The sequence below is a fragment of the Scyliorhinus torazame genome, chromosome 30 (genome assembly GCF_047496885.1).
Source record: "Scyliorhinus torazame isolate Kashiwa2021f chromosome 30, sScyTor2.1, whole genome shotgun sequence".
In the NCBI taxonomy this organism is placed as follows: domain Eukaryota; kingdom Metazoa; phylum Chordata; class Chondrichthyes; order Carcharhiniformes; family Scyliorhinidae; genus Scyliorhinus; species Scyliorhinus torazame.
In genome coordinates, this window is record NC_092736.1 from 27,619,415 (window position 1) to 27,638,039 (window position 18,625).

The 18,625-nt window shown below is 48.2% G+C and overlaps 1 protein-coding gene across 2 annotated transcripts in view; it reads right to left on the reverse strand.

The window, feature by feature from the left end:
• The window catches only part of LOC140404468 (sorting nexin-27-like), a 195,179-nt gene that overhangs the window by 100,928 nt on the left and 75,626 nt on the right, over positions 1–18,625 (reverse strand). For both annotated transcript variants that reach the window (XM_072493049.1, XM_072493050.1), the window contains exon 2: positions 7,467–7,698. In XM_072493049.1, coding sequence (XP_072349150.1) covers positions 7,467–7,698 — 232 coding nt within the window. The remainder of the gene's footprint in view (positions 1–7,466; positions 7,699–18,625) is intronic.

Consider the following 18,625-nt stretch of genomic DNA (forward strand, 5'->3'; position numbering starts at 1 on the left):
GGTCAAAATCCTAGAACTCCCTCTATGACAGCACTGTACGCGTGCCTACTCTACAGGGACTATAGCAGTTTAAGGCGGCAGCTCACCATCACCTTCGAGGGGCAATTAGGGATGGGCAAAGAAATGTCAGTCTGGCCGGCAATGTGCACATCCCATAAAATAGTTTTCCTAAACTGCCGCATGCTTCTAGAGTCAATGTTACATCTATCCCAAAAAACCCTCCCTACTTTTAAAGAGTTTCTGAAAGGCCTGACCCCTTTTCCCCTTCTGCTACCTATTTTTCTTGCACTCTGAAGTGGCCAAGGTGTCACATTCGTAGCAATCTTAACAGTGAGAACAGTGTTCACAATTTACATAGATGATTTGGAGTTGGGGACCAAGGGCAATGTGTCCAAGTTTGCAGACGACACTAATACGAGTGGTAAAGCAAAAAGTGCAGAGGATACTGGAAGTCTGCAGAGGGATTTGGATAGGCTAAGTGAATGGGCTAGCATCTGGCAGATGGAATACAATGTTGACAAATGTGAGGTTATCCATTTTGGTAGGAATAACAGCAAAAGGGATTATTATTTAGAACATAGAACATAGAAAATACAGCACAGAACAGGCCCTTCGGCCCACGATGTTGTGCCGAACCTTTGTCCTAGATTAATCATAGATTATCATTGAATTTACAGTGCAGAAGGAGGCCATTCGGCCCTTTGAGTCTGCACCAGCTCTTGCAAAGAGCACCCTACCCAAACTCAACACCTCCACCCAACACCAAGGGCAATTTGGACATTAAGGGCAATTTATCATTGGCCAATTCACCTAACCCGCACATCTTTGGACTGTGGGAGGAAACCGGAGCACCCGGAGGAAACCCACGCAGACACGGGGAGGACGTGCAGACTCCGCACAGACAATGACCCAAGCCGGAATCGAACCTGGGACCATGGAGCTGTGAAGCAATTGCGCTATCCACAATGCTACCGTGCTGCCCTTAAGAACAAATAAATCTACACTATATCATTTTACCGTCATCCATGTACCTATCCAGTAGCTGCTTGAAGGTCCCTAATGTTTCCGACTCAACTACTTCCACAGGCAGTGCATTCCATGCCCCCACTACTCTCTGGGTAAAGAACCTACCTCTGATATCCCTCCTATATCTTCCACCTTTCACCTTAAATTTATGTCCCCTTGTAATGGTGTGTTCCACCCGGGGAAAAAGTCTTTGACTGTCTACTCGATCTATTCCCCTGATCATCTTATAAACCTCTATCAAGTCGCCCCTCATCCTTCTCCGCTCTAATGAGAAAAGGCCTAGCACCCTCAACCTTTCCTCGTAAGACCTACTCTCCATTCCAGGCAACATCCTGGTAAATCTTCTTTGCACCTTTTCCAGAGCTTCCACATCCTTCCTAAAATGAGTCGACCAGAACTGTACACAGTACTCCAAATGTGGCCTTACCAAAGTTTTGTACAGCTGCATCATCACCTCACGGCTCTTAAATTCAATCCCTCTGTTAATGAACGCGAGCACACCATAGGCCTTCTTCACAGCTCTATCCACTTGAGTGGCAACTTTCAAAGATGTATGAACATAGACCCCAAGATCTCTCTGCTCCTCCACATTGCCAAGAACTCTACCGTTAACCCTATATTCCGCATTCATATTTGTCCTTCCAAAATGGACAACCTCACACTTTTCAGGGTTAAACTCCATCTGCCACTTCTCAGCCCAGCTCTGCATCCTATCTGACCCACCCTTCAACTCCCTCATCCAAGTCATTAATGAAAATCACAAACAGCAGAGGACCCAGAACTGATCAAAATGATAAAATGTTAAAACATGCTGCTGTGCAGAGAGACCTGGGTGTGCTAGTGCACGAGTCGCAAAAGGTTGGCTTACAGGTGCAACAGGTGATTAAGAAGGCGAATGGAATTTTGTCCTTCATTGCTAGAGGGATGGAGTTTAAGACTAGGGAGGTTATGCTGCAATTGTATAAGGTGTTCGTGAGGCCACACCTGGAGTATTGTGTTCAGTTTTGGTCTCCTTACTTGAGAAAGGACATACTGGCGCTGGAGGGTGTGCAGAGGAGATTCACTAGGTTAATCGCAGAGCGGAAGGGGTTGGATTACGAGGAGAGGTTGAGTAGACTGGGACTGTACTCGTTGGAATTTAGAAGGATGAGGGGGGATCTTATAGAAACATATAAAATTATGAAGGGACTAGATAGGATAGATGCAGGCAGGTTGTTTCCACTGGCGGGTGAAAGTAGATCTAGGGGGCATAGCCTCAAAATAAGGGGAAGTAAATTTAGGTCTGAGTTTAGGAGGAACTTCTTCACCCAAAGGGTTGTGAATCTATGGAATTCCTTGCCAGTGAAGCAGTAGAGGCTCCTTCATTAAATGTTTTCAAGATAAAGATAGATAGTTTTTTGAAGAATAAAGCGATTAAGGGTTATGGCGTTCAGGCCGGAAAGTGGAGCTGAGTCCACAAAAGATCAGCCATGATCTCATTGAATGGCGGAGCAGGCTCGAGGGGCCAGATGGCCTACTCCTGCTCCTAGTTCTTATGTGAGGACCCCAAGAGAAAACCAGGTGTTGGATCTTGCACAATGCAAGGACTTCTACTATCCAATAGTAGATCCATTGGTGGTCATTTTCCAAAATTATTTGGACTCTGGAATGATTCCTGCAGGTTGGAGACTAGCTTATGTAGGCCCACTATTCAAAAAAGAAGGTAGAGAGAAAACAAAACTATAGATTTAACGTCAGTAGTATGGAAGCTGCTCGAATGCATTATCAAGGATTCCATAGCACAGCATTGAAAAATCTCTATTATTGTCACAAGTCGGCTTACATTAAAACAATTAAATTACTGTGAAAATTCCCTAGTCGCCACATTCCGGTGCCTGTTCGGGTACACCGAGGGAGAATTCAGAATGTCCAATTCACCCAACAGCACGCCTTTCGGGACTTGTGGAGGGAAACCGGAGCACCCAGAGGAAACCCACGCAGACACGGGGAGAATGTGCAGACTCCGCACAGTGACCCAATCTTGGAATCGAACCTGGGATGGTGGGTTTGTGAAGCAACCGTGCTAACCACTGTGTGACCGTGCCGTTCACAGCGGTATAAGAAGGCAAAATCAGCATGGATTTACGGAAGGGAAGTCACGCTTGGCAAGTTTGCTGGGATTCTTTGAGGATGTAACTAGCAGAGTTGATCGGGGGAGCCAGTGGATGTGGTTTATTTAGACTTTCAGGAAATGTGACTTCGACAAGGTCTCACACAGCAGATTACTACGTAAAGTTAAAGACTGTGGAAATTACGGGTAGTGTCTTGAGATGGATAAAAAGCTGGTTAGCAGACAGGGAGCAAAGAATAAATGGGCCTTTGCCTGAATGGCAGGTAGTGACTAGCAGGATACCACAAGAATTAGTGCTAGGATCCCAACTGTTCACATTATATATTAATGATTTGGACGAGGGAACTAAATGTATTGTCTCCAAATATGCAGATGATACAAACCTGGGTGGGAAGGTGAGCTGTGAAGAGGATGCAGAGGTGCTTCAGTGTGATTTGGAAAGGCTGAGTGAGTGGGCATATGCATGGCAGATGCAGTATAAATGTGGATAAATGTGAGGTTATCCACTTTGGTAGCAAAAATAGGAAGGCAGATTATTACCTGAATGGGTGTAAATTGAGGGGTGGATACTCAGCAAGACTGAGGTGTACTCCTGCATCAGTTGCTGAAAGTGAGTGCACGCAGGTACAGCAGGCAGTAAAAAAAGGCAAATGGTACGTTGGCCTTCATAGCGAGAGGATGAGTATCGGAATAGGGATGTTTATCTGCAATTGTATAGGGCGTTGGTGAGGCCACACTTGGAATATTTGGTACAATTTTGGTGTCCTTATATGAGGAAGGATTAACAGATTAACATTGAATTTACAGTGCAGGAGGCCGCCATTCGGCCCATCGAGACTGCACCGGCTCTTGGAAAGAGCGCCCTACGCAAGGTCAACATCTCCACCCGATCCCCATAACCCAGTAACCCCACCCAATACTAAGGGCAATTTTGAACACTCAGGGCAATTTATCATGGCCAATCCACCTAACCTGCACATCTTTGGACTGTGGGAAGAAACCGGAGCACCCGGAGGAAACCCACGCACACACGGGGAGGATGTGCAGATTCTGCACAGACAGTGACCCAAGCCGGAATCGAACCTGGGACCCTGGAGCTGTGAAGCAATTGTGCTAACCACAATGCTACCGTGCTGCCCCAATGTTCTTGCTGTGGAGGAAGTGCGGTGAAGGTTTACCAGGCTGTTCCTGGGATGGTGGGACTGACGTATGAGGAGAGATTAAATCAGTTAGGATTATACTTATTGGAGTTTAGAAGAGTGAGAGGGGATCTCATAGAAACTTATAAAATTCTTACAGGATTAGACAGGGTAGGTTCAGAAAGAATGTTCCCAATGGTGGGTGAGTCCAGAACTAGGGGTCAAAGTTTGAGAATATAGGACTGAGGCGAGGGAAAATTTCTTCACCCAGAAAATGGTGAATCTGTGGAATTCACTACCACAGAAAGTAGTTGAGGCCAATGTGTGTGAATTCAAGATTGTAGCTCTTGGGGCTAAAGGGATCAAGGGATATGGGGGGGAAAGGTAAGATCAGGGTATTGAACTTGATGATCAGCCATGATGATGAATGGTGGAGTAGGCTCGAAGGGCCAAATGGCCTCCTCCTACTTCTACTTTGGGTGTCTGCTTCTACAGTATCACTCTGCATGAGCATGGTAGAAATATAAACACATCAAGAAGACAAGTGCTCAACAACCATCAATTAGTTGGGTGCTGATGAGTAACACAATGGCCCACAAAAGCTCACTCAGCAGATGGTTAATAATCGCAGCATTCATGAAGCTGCGGGTTAACAATGGACGCCATGGCTTCAACTTCGGTCACAGTGTGTTGCGAAATCGACCAAAACAAATCTGGTAAGACAAGACCAGAACAAAACGAGAGCTGAGTTATTATGCAATAGTGGGGGTGTTTCCGGTGCACAAATTGGCTGTTGCGTTTCCTCCTCCATTGCAACACCTCAAAAAGTAATGTAGATTGGGTAGTCCGGAGATTGTGAAAGTGGCTATATAAAGAAGTTCTCGTCTTGTTAATTGGCTCACTTAACACCCGGCCTGGTCAGGATTACATTTTATTCCAGTCCTCACACCTCGGGTACCCTTCAGGCAACTCAGGACGGGCATTAAATGTAGCCTTGCCAGCAATGCCCAGACCACAAAAGTAAACAGAAAGGCTGCGCCCAGACTTCAGTTTGTTAGCAAATCATCTGCACTAAAATACCATTAACTGGCATTTGCCAGCAATGCTTAGCTTTCTGTGTTAAATATACAACATGGAGAGATCACATCTACTGGTGGACTTAGTGTCAGCGGGTTTACAGAAAAGGCCCTTCTGGCCCATCGCATCTGCTTCAGTCAAAAAAAACAACCACCTAACTATCCTAATCTCATTCTCCAGCACTTGGCACATAGCCTTGTATGCCTTGACATCGCAAGTCCACATCTAAATACTTCTTCAGTGTTATGTGGGTATTTGCATCCATCACTCTTTCAGGCAGTGGGCTCCAGACATCCACCACCCTCTGGATGAAAAGGTTTTTCCTCACATCCCTCCGTACCTCCTGCCCTTTACCTTAAATCCATGCCCACTGGTCATTGATCCATGCACCAATGGGAAAAGTGTCTCCCTGTCCACTCTATCTATGCCCCTCATAACCCCCCTCAGTTTCCTCTGCTCCAAGGAAAACAACCCCAGTATGGATCTCTCATCATATCTGAAACTCTCCAGCCCAGGCAACATCCTGGTAAATCTCCTCTGCACCCTTTCCAGTGGCTATCACATCCCTCCCATAATGTGGATTTCCAAACTGCACACAATACTGTAGCTGTGGCCGAACCAACGTTTTACACAGTTCCAGCATAACCTCCCTGCTCTTAAACTCTGTGCCTCGGCTAAAAAAGCCAAGTATACCGTATGCACTCTTAACCACTGTATCTACCTGCTCTACTACCTTAAGGGACCAGTGTACATGCACACCAAGTTCCCTCTGATCCTTGGTACTTCCCAGGGTCCTGCCATTTATCATATATTTCCTTGCCTTGTTTGTCCTGCCCAAGTGTATCATCTCACACTTATCCAGACTGAATACCATTTCTTATTGATCAGCCCGTCTTTATCCTCCTGTAATTGAAGGCCATCATCCTCATTATTTACCACCCCAACAATTTTTGTATCATCCGCAAATCTTGCCACATTTATGTCTAAATCATTTATACAAACCACAAACAGCAAGATCCCAATACTGATCCCTGCGGGACCCCACTGAACACAGGCTTCCAGTCAGAAAAATACTCCTCGACCATCACCATCTGCTTCCTGCCACCCAGCCAATTCTGGATCCAATTTGCCAAATCTCCTTGGATCCCATGCGCTCTTACCTTCGCCATCAGTCTCCCATGTGGGACCTTATTAAGTCTTTCTGAAGTCCAAGTAGGCTACTTCAAATGCATTGCCCTCATCTACACATCTGGTCACCTCTTCGAAAAATTCAATCAAGTTGACCAGACATGACCTCCCCTTAACAAAACCATGCTGTTTTCGATTCATCCCTGCCTCTCCAAATGAGGTGGAGATGGCGGCGTTGGACTGGGGTGAGCATAGTAAGAAGTCTTACAACACCAAGTTGAAAATGAAATGAAATGAAAATCGCTTATTGTCACAAGTAGGCTTCAATGAAGTTACTGTAAAAAGCCCCTGGTCGCCACATTCCGGCACCTGTTCGGGGAGGCTGGCACGGGAATTGAACCGTGCTGCTGGCCTGCCTTGGTCTGCTTTCAAAGCCAGCGATTTAGCCCAGTGCTAAACAGCCCCTTTAATTTCAAATCACACAATTAGTTTCAAATCACACAAACCTGTTGGACTTTAACCTGGGTTGTAAGACTGTGCTCTCCAAATGCAGATTATTTCTGTCTTTCAGAATTGCTTCCAATAGTTTCCCCACCACTGAGGTTAGACTGACTGACCTGTAGTTTCCTAGTTTATCCCTTCCTCCCTTCCTGAATAATGGCACCGCATTGGCTATCCTCCAGTCCGCCAGCACTTTTCCTGTGGCCAGAGAGGAATTGAAAATTGCTAGCATCCCTGCTATTTCCTCCCTTGCCTCACAACAGCCTGGAGTATATTTTATCTGGCCCCGGAGATTTATCTACTTTTAAGCCTGCCAGACCAGTCCGAGCTTCCTCGGTGTTAATTTTTAAAACTTTTATCACAATCCTTCTCCCCAATTTCTATACCCACATCGTCCCTCTCACGAGTGAACACAGGCACTAAGCATTCGTTTGGAACCCTTCTCAATAGGAATGACAAACCAGGTTGATGATCCAATTACTCACCACAAATTTCTCCCCATTCCGCTCAACATGTTTGTAGCCAGGGATAGAGATCGGCACCGCCCGCTTCTCGCTGTAGTCGTAGTAGATATTCCCGGAGGAGTCATCACCTGGATCGAGCCGGTCGGCTTCTTGTTGTGGAACAGACAGCACGGTGAGAATCAACTCGCGATCTCCAGCCCGAATCAGGTCCACAACTTGTTTGTGTGTCGCTCCCTCTACGTTAACGCCATTCCTGGAAAGGCAACAAACAGCATTATTAGAAATTTATGAAGGAACTATGACACATTGTGGGTACACAGACAGCTGTTTGAAGGGTCTGGATTCAAAGCAACAATCAGAATTTCAGCATTTAAAATAGAGCCATATGGATGGAGTGCTGCACTGTTTTAGATGCTATCTTCCGAATGAGTTGCCAAATCCAGGCCCGTTTAAGTAGGTGCAAGTTTTCCCATTGTACTATTCAAAGAAGGGCTGGGAAATTCACCGCACATTCCTAAACTAACACCATTAAAAACAGAACAATTTGTTCATGGATCATTCCCTGTTGAAACTTGTTGTACTTAGCTATTCGACGTGACCATAGCAAAAGCAATTAATTGGCTGAACGTGTACGTGCAGGCCCTCTCTTTTCTTACTGTAGGACTTGAAATACATATAAGTTCGATATGTTGTCTACCAATTTGCATCAAGCTACTAAACATCAAACGTTTTGAGCCTGGCTAGTTAGTTTTTAAATTACAGAATGGTCCCATTTGCTCAATTGCACTTTCCTCCAATTAATCTCGTGTTTCTAAAATGGCCATCTAAGTAATGTGCCATAGTTCACCAGGGCCCCGAGGTACCACAGGCAGGTTATCTCAGCAAGGAACAGCAAAACAAAGTGCAACTCCAGTCTGCACAATCAAACACAGCAATAAAACCAGAGGACCAGGCCAGTCGACAAACATTGCTGGGTGTTGGATGATGCATTACAGACACTCATGGAAAACATATCTTGTCAGCCACACGGTCGACAACACATCTAGCATCTGGAAAATATCCAGTCAAGGGGGGCTATGCTAAGTATATGTCCCTCAAATACGATGGGTTGAAATTCAGGTTTGAGAATGCCCAGTAGGAACGGGTGGGTGCGCGGAACCGGGACGAGGGACTGGCCTAGAGAGGGTGATGGCTAGTCGACACGGGATGGGGGCAGGTAGCCCCCCAGTTCGGCTGATCACGTGGAACGTGAGAGGCCTAAATGGGCCGATTAAAAGGGCCCGAGTGTTCGCGCACTTGAAAGGACTGAGGGCAGACGTGGCTATGCTTCAGGAGACGCACCTGAAGGTGGCGGACCAAGTTAGGTTAAGGAAAGGATGGGTGGGACAGGTGTTCCACTCAGGGCTGGGTGCAAAGAACAGAGGGGTGGCCATACTGGTGGGGAAACGGGTGTCATTCGAAGCTAGGAACATTGTAGCAGATAGCGGAGGCAGATATGTGATGGTGAGTGGCAGACTGGAGGGAATGGAGGTCGTGTTGGTTAACGTATATGCCCCGAATTGGGATGATGCGGGATTCATGAAGCGGATGCTGGGACGTATCCCGGACCTGGAGGTAGGAAACCTGATAATGGGGGAGGACTTCAACACCGTGTTGGACCCAGGGTTAGATAGATCTAGATCTAGGACTGGAAGAAGGCCGGCAGCGGCCAAGGTGCTTAAGGGGTTTATGGACCAAATGGGGGGAGTGGATCCGTGGCGATTTGTTAGGCCGAAGGCCAAAGAGTTCTCCTTCTTCTCCCATGTTCACAAGGTGTATTCCCGGATAGATTTCTTTGTTTTGGGAAGGTCGCTGATCTCGAGGGTGGAAGAAACTGAGTATTCAGCCACAGCTGTTTCAGATCATGCCCCACACTGGGTGGACCTGGAACTAGGAGAGGAGAGGAGAGGGAGCAGCGTTCACTCTGGCGACTGGATGTGGGATTACTGGCGGATGAGGGAGTCTGTGGAAGGGTGCGGGGATGTATCGAAAGATACCTGGAGGCCAATGACGACGGGGAGGTCCGAGTGGGAGTAGTATGGGAAGCACTAAAGGCGGTGGTCAGAGGAGAGCTGATCTCCATCAGGGCCCACAAGGGGAAAATAGAGGCCAAGGAAAGGGAAAGACTACTGGGGGAGATTTTGAGGGTTGATAAAGAATACGCGGAGGCCCCGGAGGAAGGACTATACAGGGAGAGACGACGACTCCAGACGGAGTTCGACCTGTTGACCACAAGGAGGGCGGAGGCACAGTGGAGGAAGGCACAGGGGATGAGATATGAATATGGGGAAAAGGCGAGTGCCTGATGGCCCATCAGCTGCGAAAGAGGACAGCGGCGAGGGAGATAGGGGGAATTAGGGATGAAAAGGGAGCTATGGTGCGGAGAGCAGGGAAGATAAACGAGGTGTTTAAGACCTTTGACGAGAGACTTTATAGGTCCCAACCCCCGGAGGGAAAAGAGGAGATGCGGCAGTTTTTGGACCAATTAAGGTTCCCGAGGGTGGAGGAGCAGGAGGTGGAAGGCCTGGGGGCGCCAATTGGGGTGGACGAGGTTACCAAGGGGCTGGGGAATATGCAGGCAGGGAAGGCCCCGGGACCAGATGGGTTCCCGGTGGAATTTTATAGAAAATATGTGGACTTGTTGGCCCCGCTGTTGGTAAGGACTTTTAACAAGGCCAAAGAAGGGGGGACCCTACCCCCGACAATGTCGGAGGCGACGATATCGCTAATCTTGAAGCGGGATAAAGATCCGCTGCAGTGTGGGTCCTATAGGCCTATCTCACTGCTAAATGTGGACGCCAAGTTGCTAGCAAAGGTGCTGGCAACGAGGATAGAGGATTGTGTCCCGGGGGTGGTGCACGAAGACCAGACAGGGTTCGTAAAGGGGAGACAACTAAATGTCAACGTGCGACGGCTATTAGGGGTGATAATGATGCCCCCAGTAGAGGGGGGAGGCAGAGATAGTGGCGGCAATGGATGCAGAGAAGGCATTTGATAGGGTGGAGTGGGAGTATCTATGGGAGGTGCTGAGAAGGTTCGGGGACGGGTTTGTCAGCTGGGTTAAACTCCTCTATGGGGCCCCAACGGCAAGTGTGGTCACAGGTCGGCAAAGGTCAGAGTATTTTCGACTATACAGGGGAACAAGACAGGGATGCCCGCTGTCCCCATTACTGTTCGCGTTGGCAATTGAACCACTGGCCATAGCGCTGAGAGACTCCAGAAAATGGAGAGGGGTGATTAGAGGGGGAGAGGAACACAGTGTCACTCTACGCGGATGACCTACTGCTGTATGTGACGGACCCAGTGGGGGGGGGGGGGGATGACAGAGGTCATGCAGATATTGAGGGAGTTTGGAGATTTCTCGGGATATAGGCTTAACATGGGAAAGAGTGAGCTTTTTGTGATACACCCTGGGGACCAGAGTAGAGGGATAGATGGCCTACCGCTAAGGAGAGTGGAAAGACACTTTCGATACCTGGGGATTCAGATAGCCAGGAGCTGGGGAACCTTACACAGACTTAATCTGACACGACTGGTGGAACAAAGGGAAGAGGATTTCAAAAGGTGGGACATGCAGCCGCTGTCACTGGCGGGCAGAGTGCAGGCAATTAAGATGATGGTCCTCCCGAGGTTCCTATGTGTGTTCCAATGTCTCCCTATACTGATCACGAAGGCCTTTTTTAAAAAAATAGATCGGAGCATCACGAGCTTCGTGTGGGCAGGGAAGGTCCTGAGGGTAAGGAGGGGGTTCTTACAACGTAGTAGAGACAGAGGGGGACTGGCATTGCCGAATTTGGGCGACTACTACTGGGCCGCCAATGTGGCGATGATTCGTAAATGGATGATAGAGGGAGAGGGAGCGGCGTGGAAAAGATTGGCGATGAAGTCCTGTAAAGGGACGAGTTTAAAAGCGCTGGTGACGGCGCCACTACCGCTCTCACCAAAGAAATTTACCACGAACCCAGTGGTGGCGGCAACATTAAGTATCTGGAGGCAATGGAGGCGACAAGAGGGGTGTGCTGGGAGCCTCGGTGGGGTCCCCGATCAGGAACAACCATAGGTTTGCCCCAGGGAGGCTGGACGGAGGATTCCAGAGCTGGCACTGGGTAGGAATCAGGAGAGTGGGAGATTTATTTATAGACGGGACGTTTGCGAGCTTGGGAGCGCTTGAGGAAAAGTATAAGCTGCCCCGGGGAAATTTCTTTAGGTATATGCAGGTGAGGGCGTTCACAAGACAACAGGTGAGGGAATTTCCGCTGCTCCCGACACAAGGGATCCAGGATAGAGTGCTTTCGGAGGGGTGGGTCGGGGAGGGCAAAGTGTCAGAGATATACCGGGAGATGAGAGAAGAGGGGGAGGAGTTGGTGGGCGAACAGAAGGGAAAATGGGAAGAAGAGCTCGGGGAGGAGATTGAGGAGGGTCTGTGGGCTGATGCCCTAAGCAGGGTAAATTCCTCTTCCTCGTGTGCCAGGCTTAGCCTGATCCAATTTAAGGTGCTGCATAGAGCACACATAACGGGAGCAAGGTTGAGCAGGTTCTTCGGAGTGGAGGACAAGTGTGGGAGGTGCGGGGGAAGCCCGGCGAACCACACACATATGTTTTGGTTGTGTCCAGCACTGGAGGGGTATTGGAGGGGAGTGACGGGAGTGATCTCGAAGGTGGTGAAGGTCCGGGTCAAACCAGGCTGAGGGTTAGCTTTATTTGGAGTTGCGATGTGCCGGGAGTGCAGGAGGCGAAAGAGGCCGATGTCGTGGCCTTTGCGTCCCTAGTAGCCCGGCGTAGGATTTTACTCATGTGGAAGGAAGCGAAACCCCCCGGACTGGAGGCCTGGATAAACGATATGGCGGGGTTCATAAAACTGGAGCAGATAAAGTTTGCGCTGAGAGGATCGGCTCAAGGGTTCACCAGGCGGTGGCAACCGTTCCTCGACTACCTAGCGGAAGGTTAGAGGGAAAATAGATGACCAGCAGCAGCAACCCAGGGGGAGGGGAGGGGGGGAGAGGGGGTAAATTGTTTGGGTTTTTGGGGGGTAGTATTACTTAGTGTTATTTGGTTAGTTTACCATGTTAGTTACACAATGTTATATTGTAGTTATCATATTACTTGTATTTTTATTTTTTTTTGATTTGATTTGTAAGGGGGAAAATAGTGTTTGAAAACTTTAATAAAATATATTTTTTTAAAAAGAGAATGTCCAGTATGCTATGAAGAGCAAGCTCCTGCTATAAAATTAACACCTTTAGAATCAAGGCAGATGGTAGAAATATTTCAATCGACAAGAAAGGTTTTTTGAGGAAATCGCCACACAGTCGGGTATTTTGAATACTGTTGAAAGACTTCAGTGGACTGGTTACAATGGGACACCTGTAGCTGGATTATGACGTTTACCTTGCAATGAACTCATGGAATCATAGAATTTAGTGCAGGAGGCCATTTGGCCCATCGAGTCTGCTAGCCCTGGGAAAGAGCACCCTACTTAAGTCCACACCTCCTCTCTATGCCCGTGACTCGGTAATCCCACCCTGGACACTTAGAGCAATTTAGCATGGCCAATCCACCCAATCTGCACAGCTTTGGACTGTGGGTGGAAACTGGAACACCCGGAGGAAACCCACGCAGACATGGGGAGAACATGCAGACTCCAACCAGACAAGTCACCCGAGGCCGGAATTGAACCCGGGTCCCTGGAGCTGTGAGGCAGCAGTGCTAACACTGTGCCTCATCCCAATTTTAAACACAAAGTTGGAACGCTCTGGGTTTATTTATTCAACGCAGTCCCCTCCACAGTCTGTAAAAGAGCTAAAACTATGTTCATTTAAGAATGTGAAAGAAGAGGGTGGTGTTGAGAGATTTTAAGCAGTGTTCTGCTCTGTGTGGCTGAAAGAGCTGGAGGTGTGCCTGTGTGCCAGTATTGGAATGCAGCCTTAGGAACCCAGTTGGACGGAGCTCGAGGAGAAGAGATTCAACCATCAGGAGATGCTGCTGACCCTCACTGCTCTCCTAGAAAGTCGAGGAACGGCTGCCACCTCCGAGAGAACCCCGCCATGGACCCTCTCAAGGCAAACTTTATTTTCTCGAGGCTGAGAAACCCAGCCATGTCACCAATCCAGGTCTCCACACTCGGGGGCTTCGAGTCCCTCCACATTAAAAGGATCCGTCTCCGGGCTACCAGGGAGGCAAAGGCCAATACGTCGGCCTCCTTCGCCTCCTGAACTCCCGGATCATCTGACACACCAAAGATCGCTATCTCTGGACTCGGCACCACCCGCGTATACAAGATCTTGGACATTGCCTTAGCAAATCCCTGCTAGAATCCCTTAAGAGCCGGGCATGCCCAGAACATATGGGCATGATCTGCTGGGCTTCCCGCACACCTCGCACATTTATCCTCAATGCCAAAGAGCTTGCTCATCCTGGTTGCCGTCATGTGTGCCCGGTGGACCACCTTAAACTGGATTAAGCTAAACCTGGCACACGATGAAGAGGAATTGACCCTGTTTAGGGCGTCCGCCCACAGGCCCTCATCCAGCTCCCAGCCTAGCTCCTCCTCCCACTTGCCCTTACGTTCCCCCACTGGGGCTTCCTCTGCCTCCTGAAGTTCCTGGTAGATGTCCGACATCTTCCCCTCCCCTACCCAGGTGCTGGAGACCACCCGATTTTGTATCCTGTGTGGGGGTAGCAACGGAAATGTCACCACCTGGTTTTTCAGAAAGGCGCGTACCTGAAGGTATCTGAAAGCGTTTCCATGGGGCAAACTGAATTTCTCCTCAAGCGCTTTCAGGCTGGGAAAGGTCCCGTCTATGAATAGGTCCCCCATTCTTTTAATGCCTGCCCTATGCCAGCTTTGAAACCCTCCGTCTATCTTGCCCGGGACAAATGTGTGATTGTTGCGTATCGGGGTCCAGACTGAGGCTCCCTCCACCCTCCTGTGTCTAATCCACTGACCCCGGATTTTTAATGCCGCCACCACCACTGGACTTGAGGAGTAGTGGACCGGCGAGGATGACAGAGGTGCCATTACAAGTGCCCCTAAGCTGGCACCTTTACATGACGCTGCCTCTAACCGCTCCCACGTCGACCCCTCCTCCAATACCCATTTCCTAATCATGGCTATATTAGCCGGCCAGTAGTAGCTGCAAAAATACGGCAGGGCCAGCCCCCCCCCCCGGACTGCGCTCTAGGTACAGTCTCTTTACTCACGGGGTCTTATTTGCCCATACAGAGCCCAAGATGATCTTGTTCACCCGCTTAAAGAAGGACTTAGGGATGAAGATGGGAAGGCACTGGAAGACGAACAGAAATCTGGAGAGGACCGTCATCTTAACGGTCTGCACCCTCCCCGCTAGAGATAGCGGGAGCATGTCCCACCTTTTGAAGTCCCCCTCCATCTACTCTACTAGCCGGGATAAATTCAGCTTGCGGAGGACATCCCACTTTCGAGCCACCTGTATACCTAGGTACCGGAAACCTTTCTCCACTGTCTTCAGCGGAAGCTCTCCCAGTCTCTTTCCCTGCCCCTTAGCTTGGATCATGAACATCTCACTTTTCTTCTCGTTTAATTTGTACCCTGAAAAATTGCCAAAGTCCCTCAAAATCTGCATGACCTCCCCCATCCCCTCTAATGGGTCCGAGATGTACAGGAGCAGATCATCCGCATGGAGCGAGACCCGATGCTCCTCCTCCCCGGATCAGCCCCTGCCAGTTCTTTGAAGCCCGCAGCGCTATGGCCAATGGCTCTATCGTAAGGGCGAATAGTAACGGGGAGAGGGGGCACCCCTGCCTCATCCCCCGGTGGAGCCTAAAGTATTCCGACCTCACCCTGTTCGTGCACACACTTGCCATGGGGGCTGGTAGAGTAGCTGGACCCAACCTATGAACCCCTCACCGAATCCAAACCTCCTTAGCGTTTCCCACAGGTACTCCCATTCCACCCGGTCAAAGGCTTTCTCTGCGTCCATCGCCGCCACTACTTCTGCCTCCCCTCCCTCTGAGGGCATCATAATGATGTTTAGGAGCCTCTGTACATTGGAGTTCAATTGCCTGCCCTTAACGAAGCCTGTCTGATCCTCCCCTATCACCCCAGGGACACAGTCCTCAATTCTAGCAGCCAAGATCTTGGCCAGCAGTTTGGCGTCTACATTCAAGAGCGATATCGGCATATTTACCTCTTGTTAATTATGAATGTTAGAGAATAAGATCAATATTGTAAATTGTTTCACTTTTCTGAATCTGTATAGTAAAGTTTATTGTGGAGAAAAAAAAAAAAATGTGAAAGAAATCGGAGACCTCCACTTATTTCAGCATTGCCCTCTTTACTATTGAACTTGTATTTTTAATAAAATCATACATTGCAACTTTGCCTCCGTTATTTTATTTTAAATTCTCCTCCACTGCTGTCACTCAGCCAGTGTTCCCCTCAGCAAGAAACCAGGGTGCATTGTAACTGCCGCCCCATTACCAGCCGACAGGAAGAGCAAACGGAGGTGAACTTTACCACCCAAACCTTCCTTTGTCCTCTGATCCTGCCTCAAGAGCAGAAAAGCTTTTATTCTAGTTTTAGCTTTTCATAGTTGGCCTGTTCAAAGTGAGGTGTTAAAGTGACCCAGCTGACAGACGTGCCATGAGAATCGAGTGCAACACCCACCGTGTGGGCAAAGAGGTGATGAGAAACGAGGTTATTCTAGGCACTGTGGCTCCAGCCCACTGTTGTGAAACTCTTGCAGAACGTCCCGCTGTGTATCTGAAGTACTGGCAGCTGTTCATAGTGTAAAGCAGGCCAGATTAATGTGCCCGATTACTGTACCCGGTTTGAAGAGGTTTGCGGGTGGACAGTCCAGGCCGGAAAAAACAGTGAGCAGCCTCCGATCGTGCGACACCTCACTTTATGTTCAATCTTAAACCAGAACAGTGAGCAGAGAAATCTGGCTTTGCATAGTGAGCTGCAAGGGACCCTCCCACTCAGGATTTGCCCTCTTCCAGACCCTTCCATCAGGTAGAAGATACAGAAGTCTGAAGACTCACATCCAGACATAGGAACAGCTTCTTCTCCACAGCTACAAGACTCATCGACTCCCCCTCGGACTGATCTGTTCCCTGTAAGAACACTATTCACGACGCCCTATGCTGCTCTAGCTCATGTATTTGCTTTGTTTGGCCCCTTGTTCCGCACTGAACCAATCACGGTTTGTCGATATACCATTTGTCAATGTACTCTGCTGATTATTCTTTTTTTGTCCACTATGTACGTACTGTGTACGTTCCCTTGGCCAGAAAAATACTTTTCACTGTACATCGGTACATGTGACAATAGATCAATCAATCAATCAATCCAATTGTGTGGGATAAACTGGATTGACCAGAAGATCATTGCTAGTCTTTCATCGCATGCTTGTAAATGAACAGTCTCAGGGTTTAGCAGTGATGTTAAAACATTGAATGACTTGTTATTTATAGAATAGTCTCGCAAACAGGCCACATTGCTTAACCCATTTTAACTGTTCTCCGAATTAGAGAAACACCTCAGGAAGCGGACACTGGTCTCCGAGGGGATGTAATACAGATTCACCAGAACAATACCAGGCTTAGAGGGTTAAATTAGGTCAGTTTGCATTCTATTCCCTTAACTAAGTAGGTAATGTAGTTCAAGGGTTGACGATGATTAAAGTATTTGATAGGGTAAAGTGGTATTCCTCTGGTTGGGGGAAGGATTCAGAATGGAGGTGTCAGAACTTTAAAATTCAAGCCAGCTTGTTCAGGGTGAAGTCACACACAAGAACGCAAGAAATAGCAGTAGGCCACGGGGCCCATCAAGCCTGGCCCGCTATTCAACACGATCATGGCTGATCCATGCTGGCCTCGACTCCTTTCCTGTGCCATTTCCCCATAGCCTTGACCCATCAAATATTTAGCCATCTTCACTTTAAATGGTTCTGATGATCCGGCTCCACCACCCTCTGGGGCAGAACATGCCAGAGATTCACCACCCTCTGCGAGAAGCAATTTCTATGTACCTCAGTTTTAAATGACCGCCCCGTACCAGCCTCCCCGAACAGGCGGCGGAATGTGGCGACTAGGGGCTTTTCACAGTAACTTCATTTGAAGCCTACTTGTGACAATAAGCGATTTTCATTTCATTTCATTTACCTTGTAGCTATGTCCCCTTCTTCGAGACTCTCGCACTAGTAAAATGTTGCGGTCGCTTCGTCACACAAAATTTGCCAGAAATCTGGGACCCCCCCCCCCTCCCTTTCCTTACTTTAACAGCACCTCCCAAGCCCTGCAACTTCCATCAGTGGTGAAAACAGCAGCGACATCATGGGAACACTAACTTCCCGATTTGGACAGGCAGTTCTGCGACTTGCGACACAATTGGTTCCTGAAAACCACATTTTCAGTCGAAACGTCATCAAGCTTGAACTGATATTTCCCCTAAGAGCAATGTTAGAAATCGGGGATCAATTCTTGAACCAAAGTCCGACGTTGTATTTCCAACAAAATAACCCCGAATTTTGCACTCAATCAATTATTAAAATATAGCAATAAGTTTGAAAATATAATAATTTGAAGAAAAAGTTTGGAAACACAAAGAGTCACCAAGTAAAAACGTATCCAAACAGCAACTAAGCATCCTGAATCAAGGAGGTGGGCAGCACAAAACATCAATGCGCAAACGTGAACGTTTTAACTGGTTTGCTGGTGTGGTGTCAAAGTTGAAACCAATCTCCTCATGCGCAAAGCGGAGTCTGATATACTGACAGTGATGCACAGGGCACACCTGACCAGGACACACGAGTGGGTCGTTTGTTTGGAGTCACTCGCTTTCGAGCGCAACTCCTTCATCAGGTGAGTGGATAAACTCGGAGCTATGCTCTGAAAGCTAGTGACTCCAAACAAACCTGTTGGACTACATTTTTATTTTTTGTTATAAAATTCGATTATATGCTCACATTGGTTCCATTTTGTTTCAACAAGTGCTACAGGGCAGATGCAGTGCAAGCTCTCACACTTCAGTCAGCTTCAACATCAAGAACATGTTCTCCTGTACAAGCTACTTGTGTGATCTGCAATTGACAAGACTACACCACGCACCCAAACCTAACAAAAAGTGAGGTGAGACTACACAAATTATTTCACATAGAGCA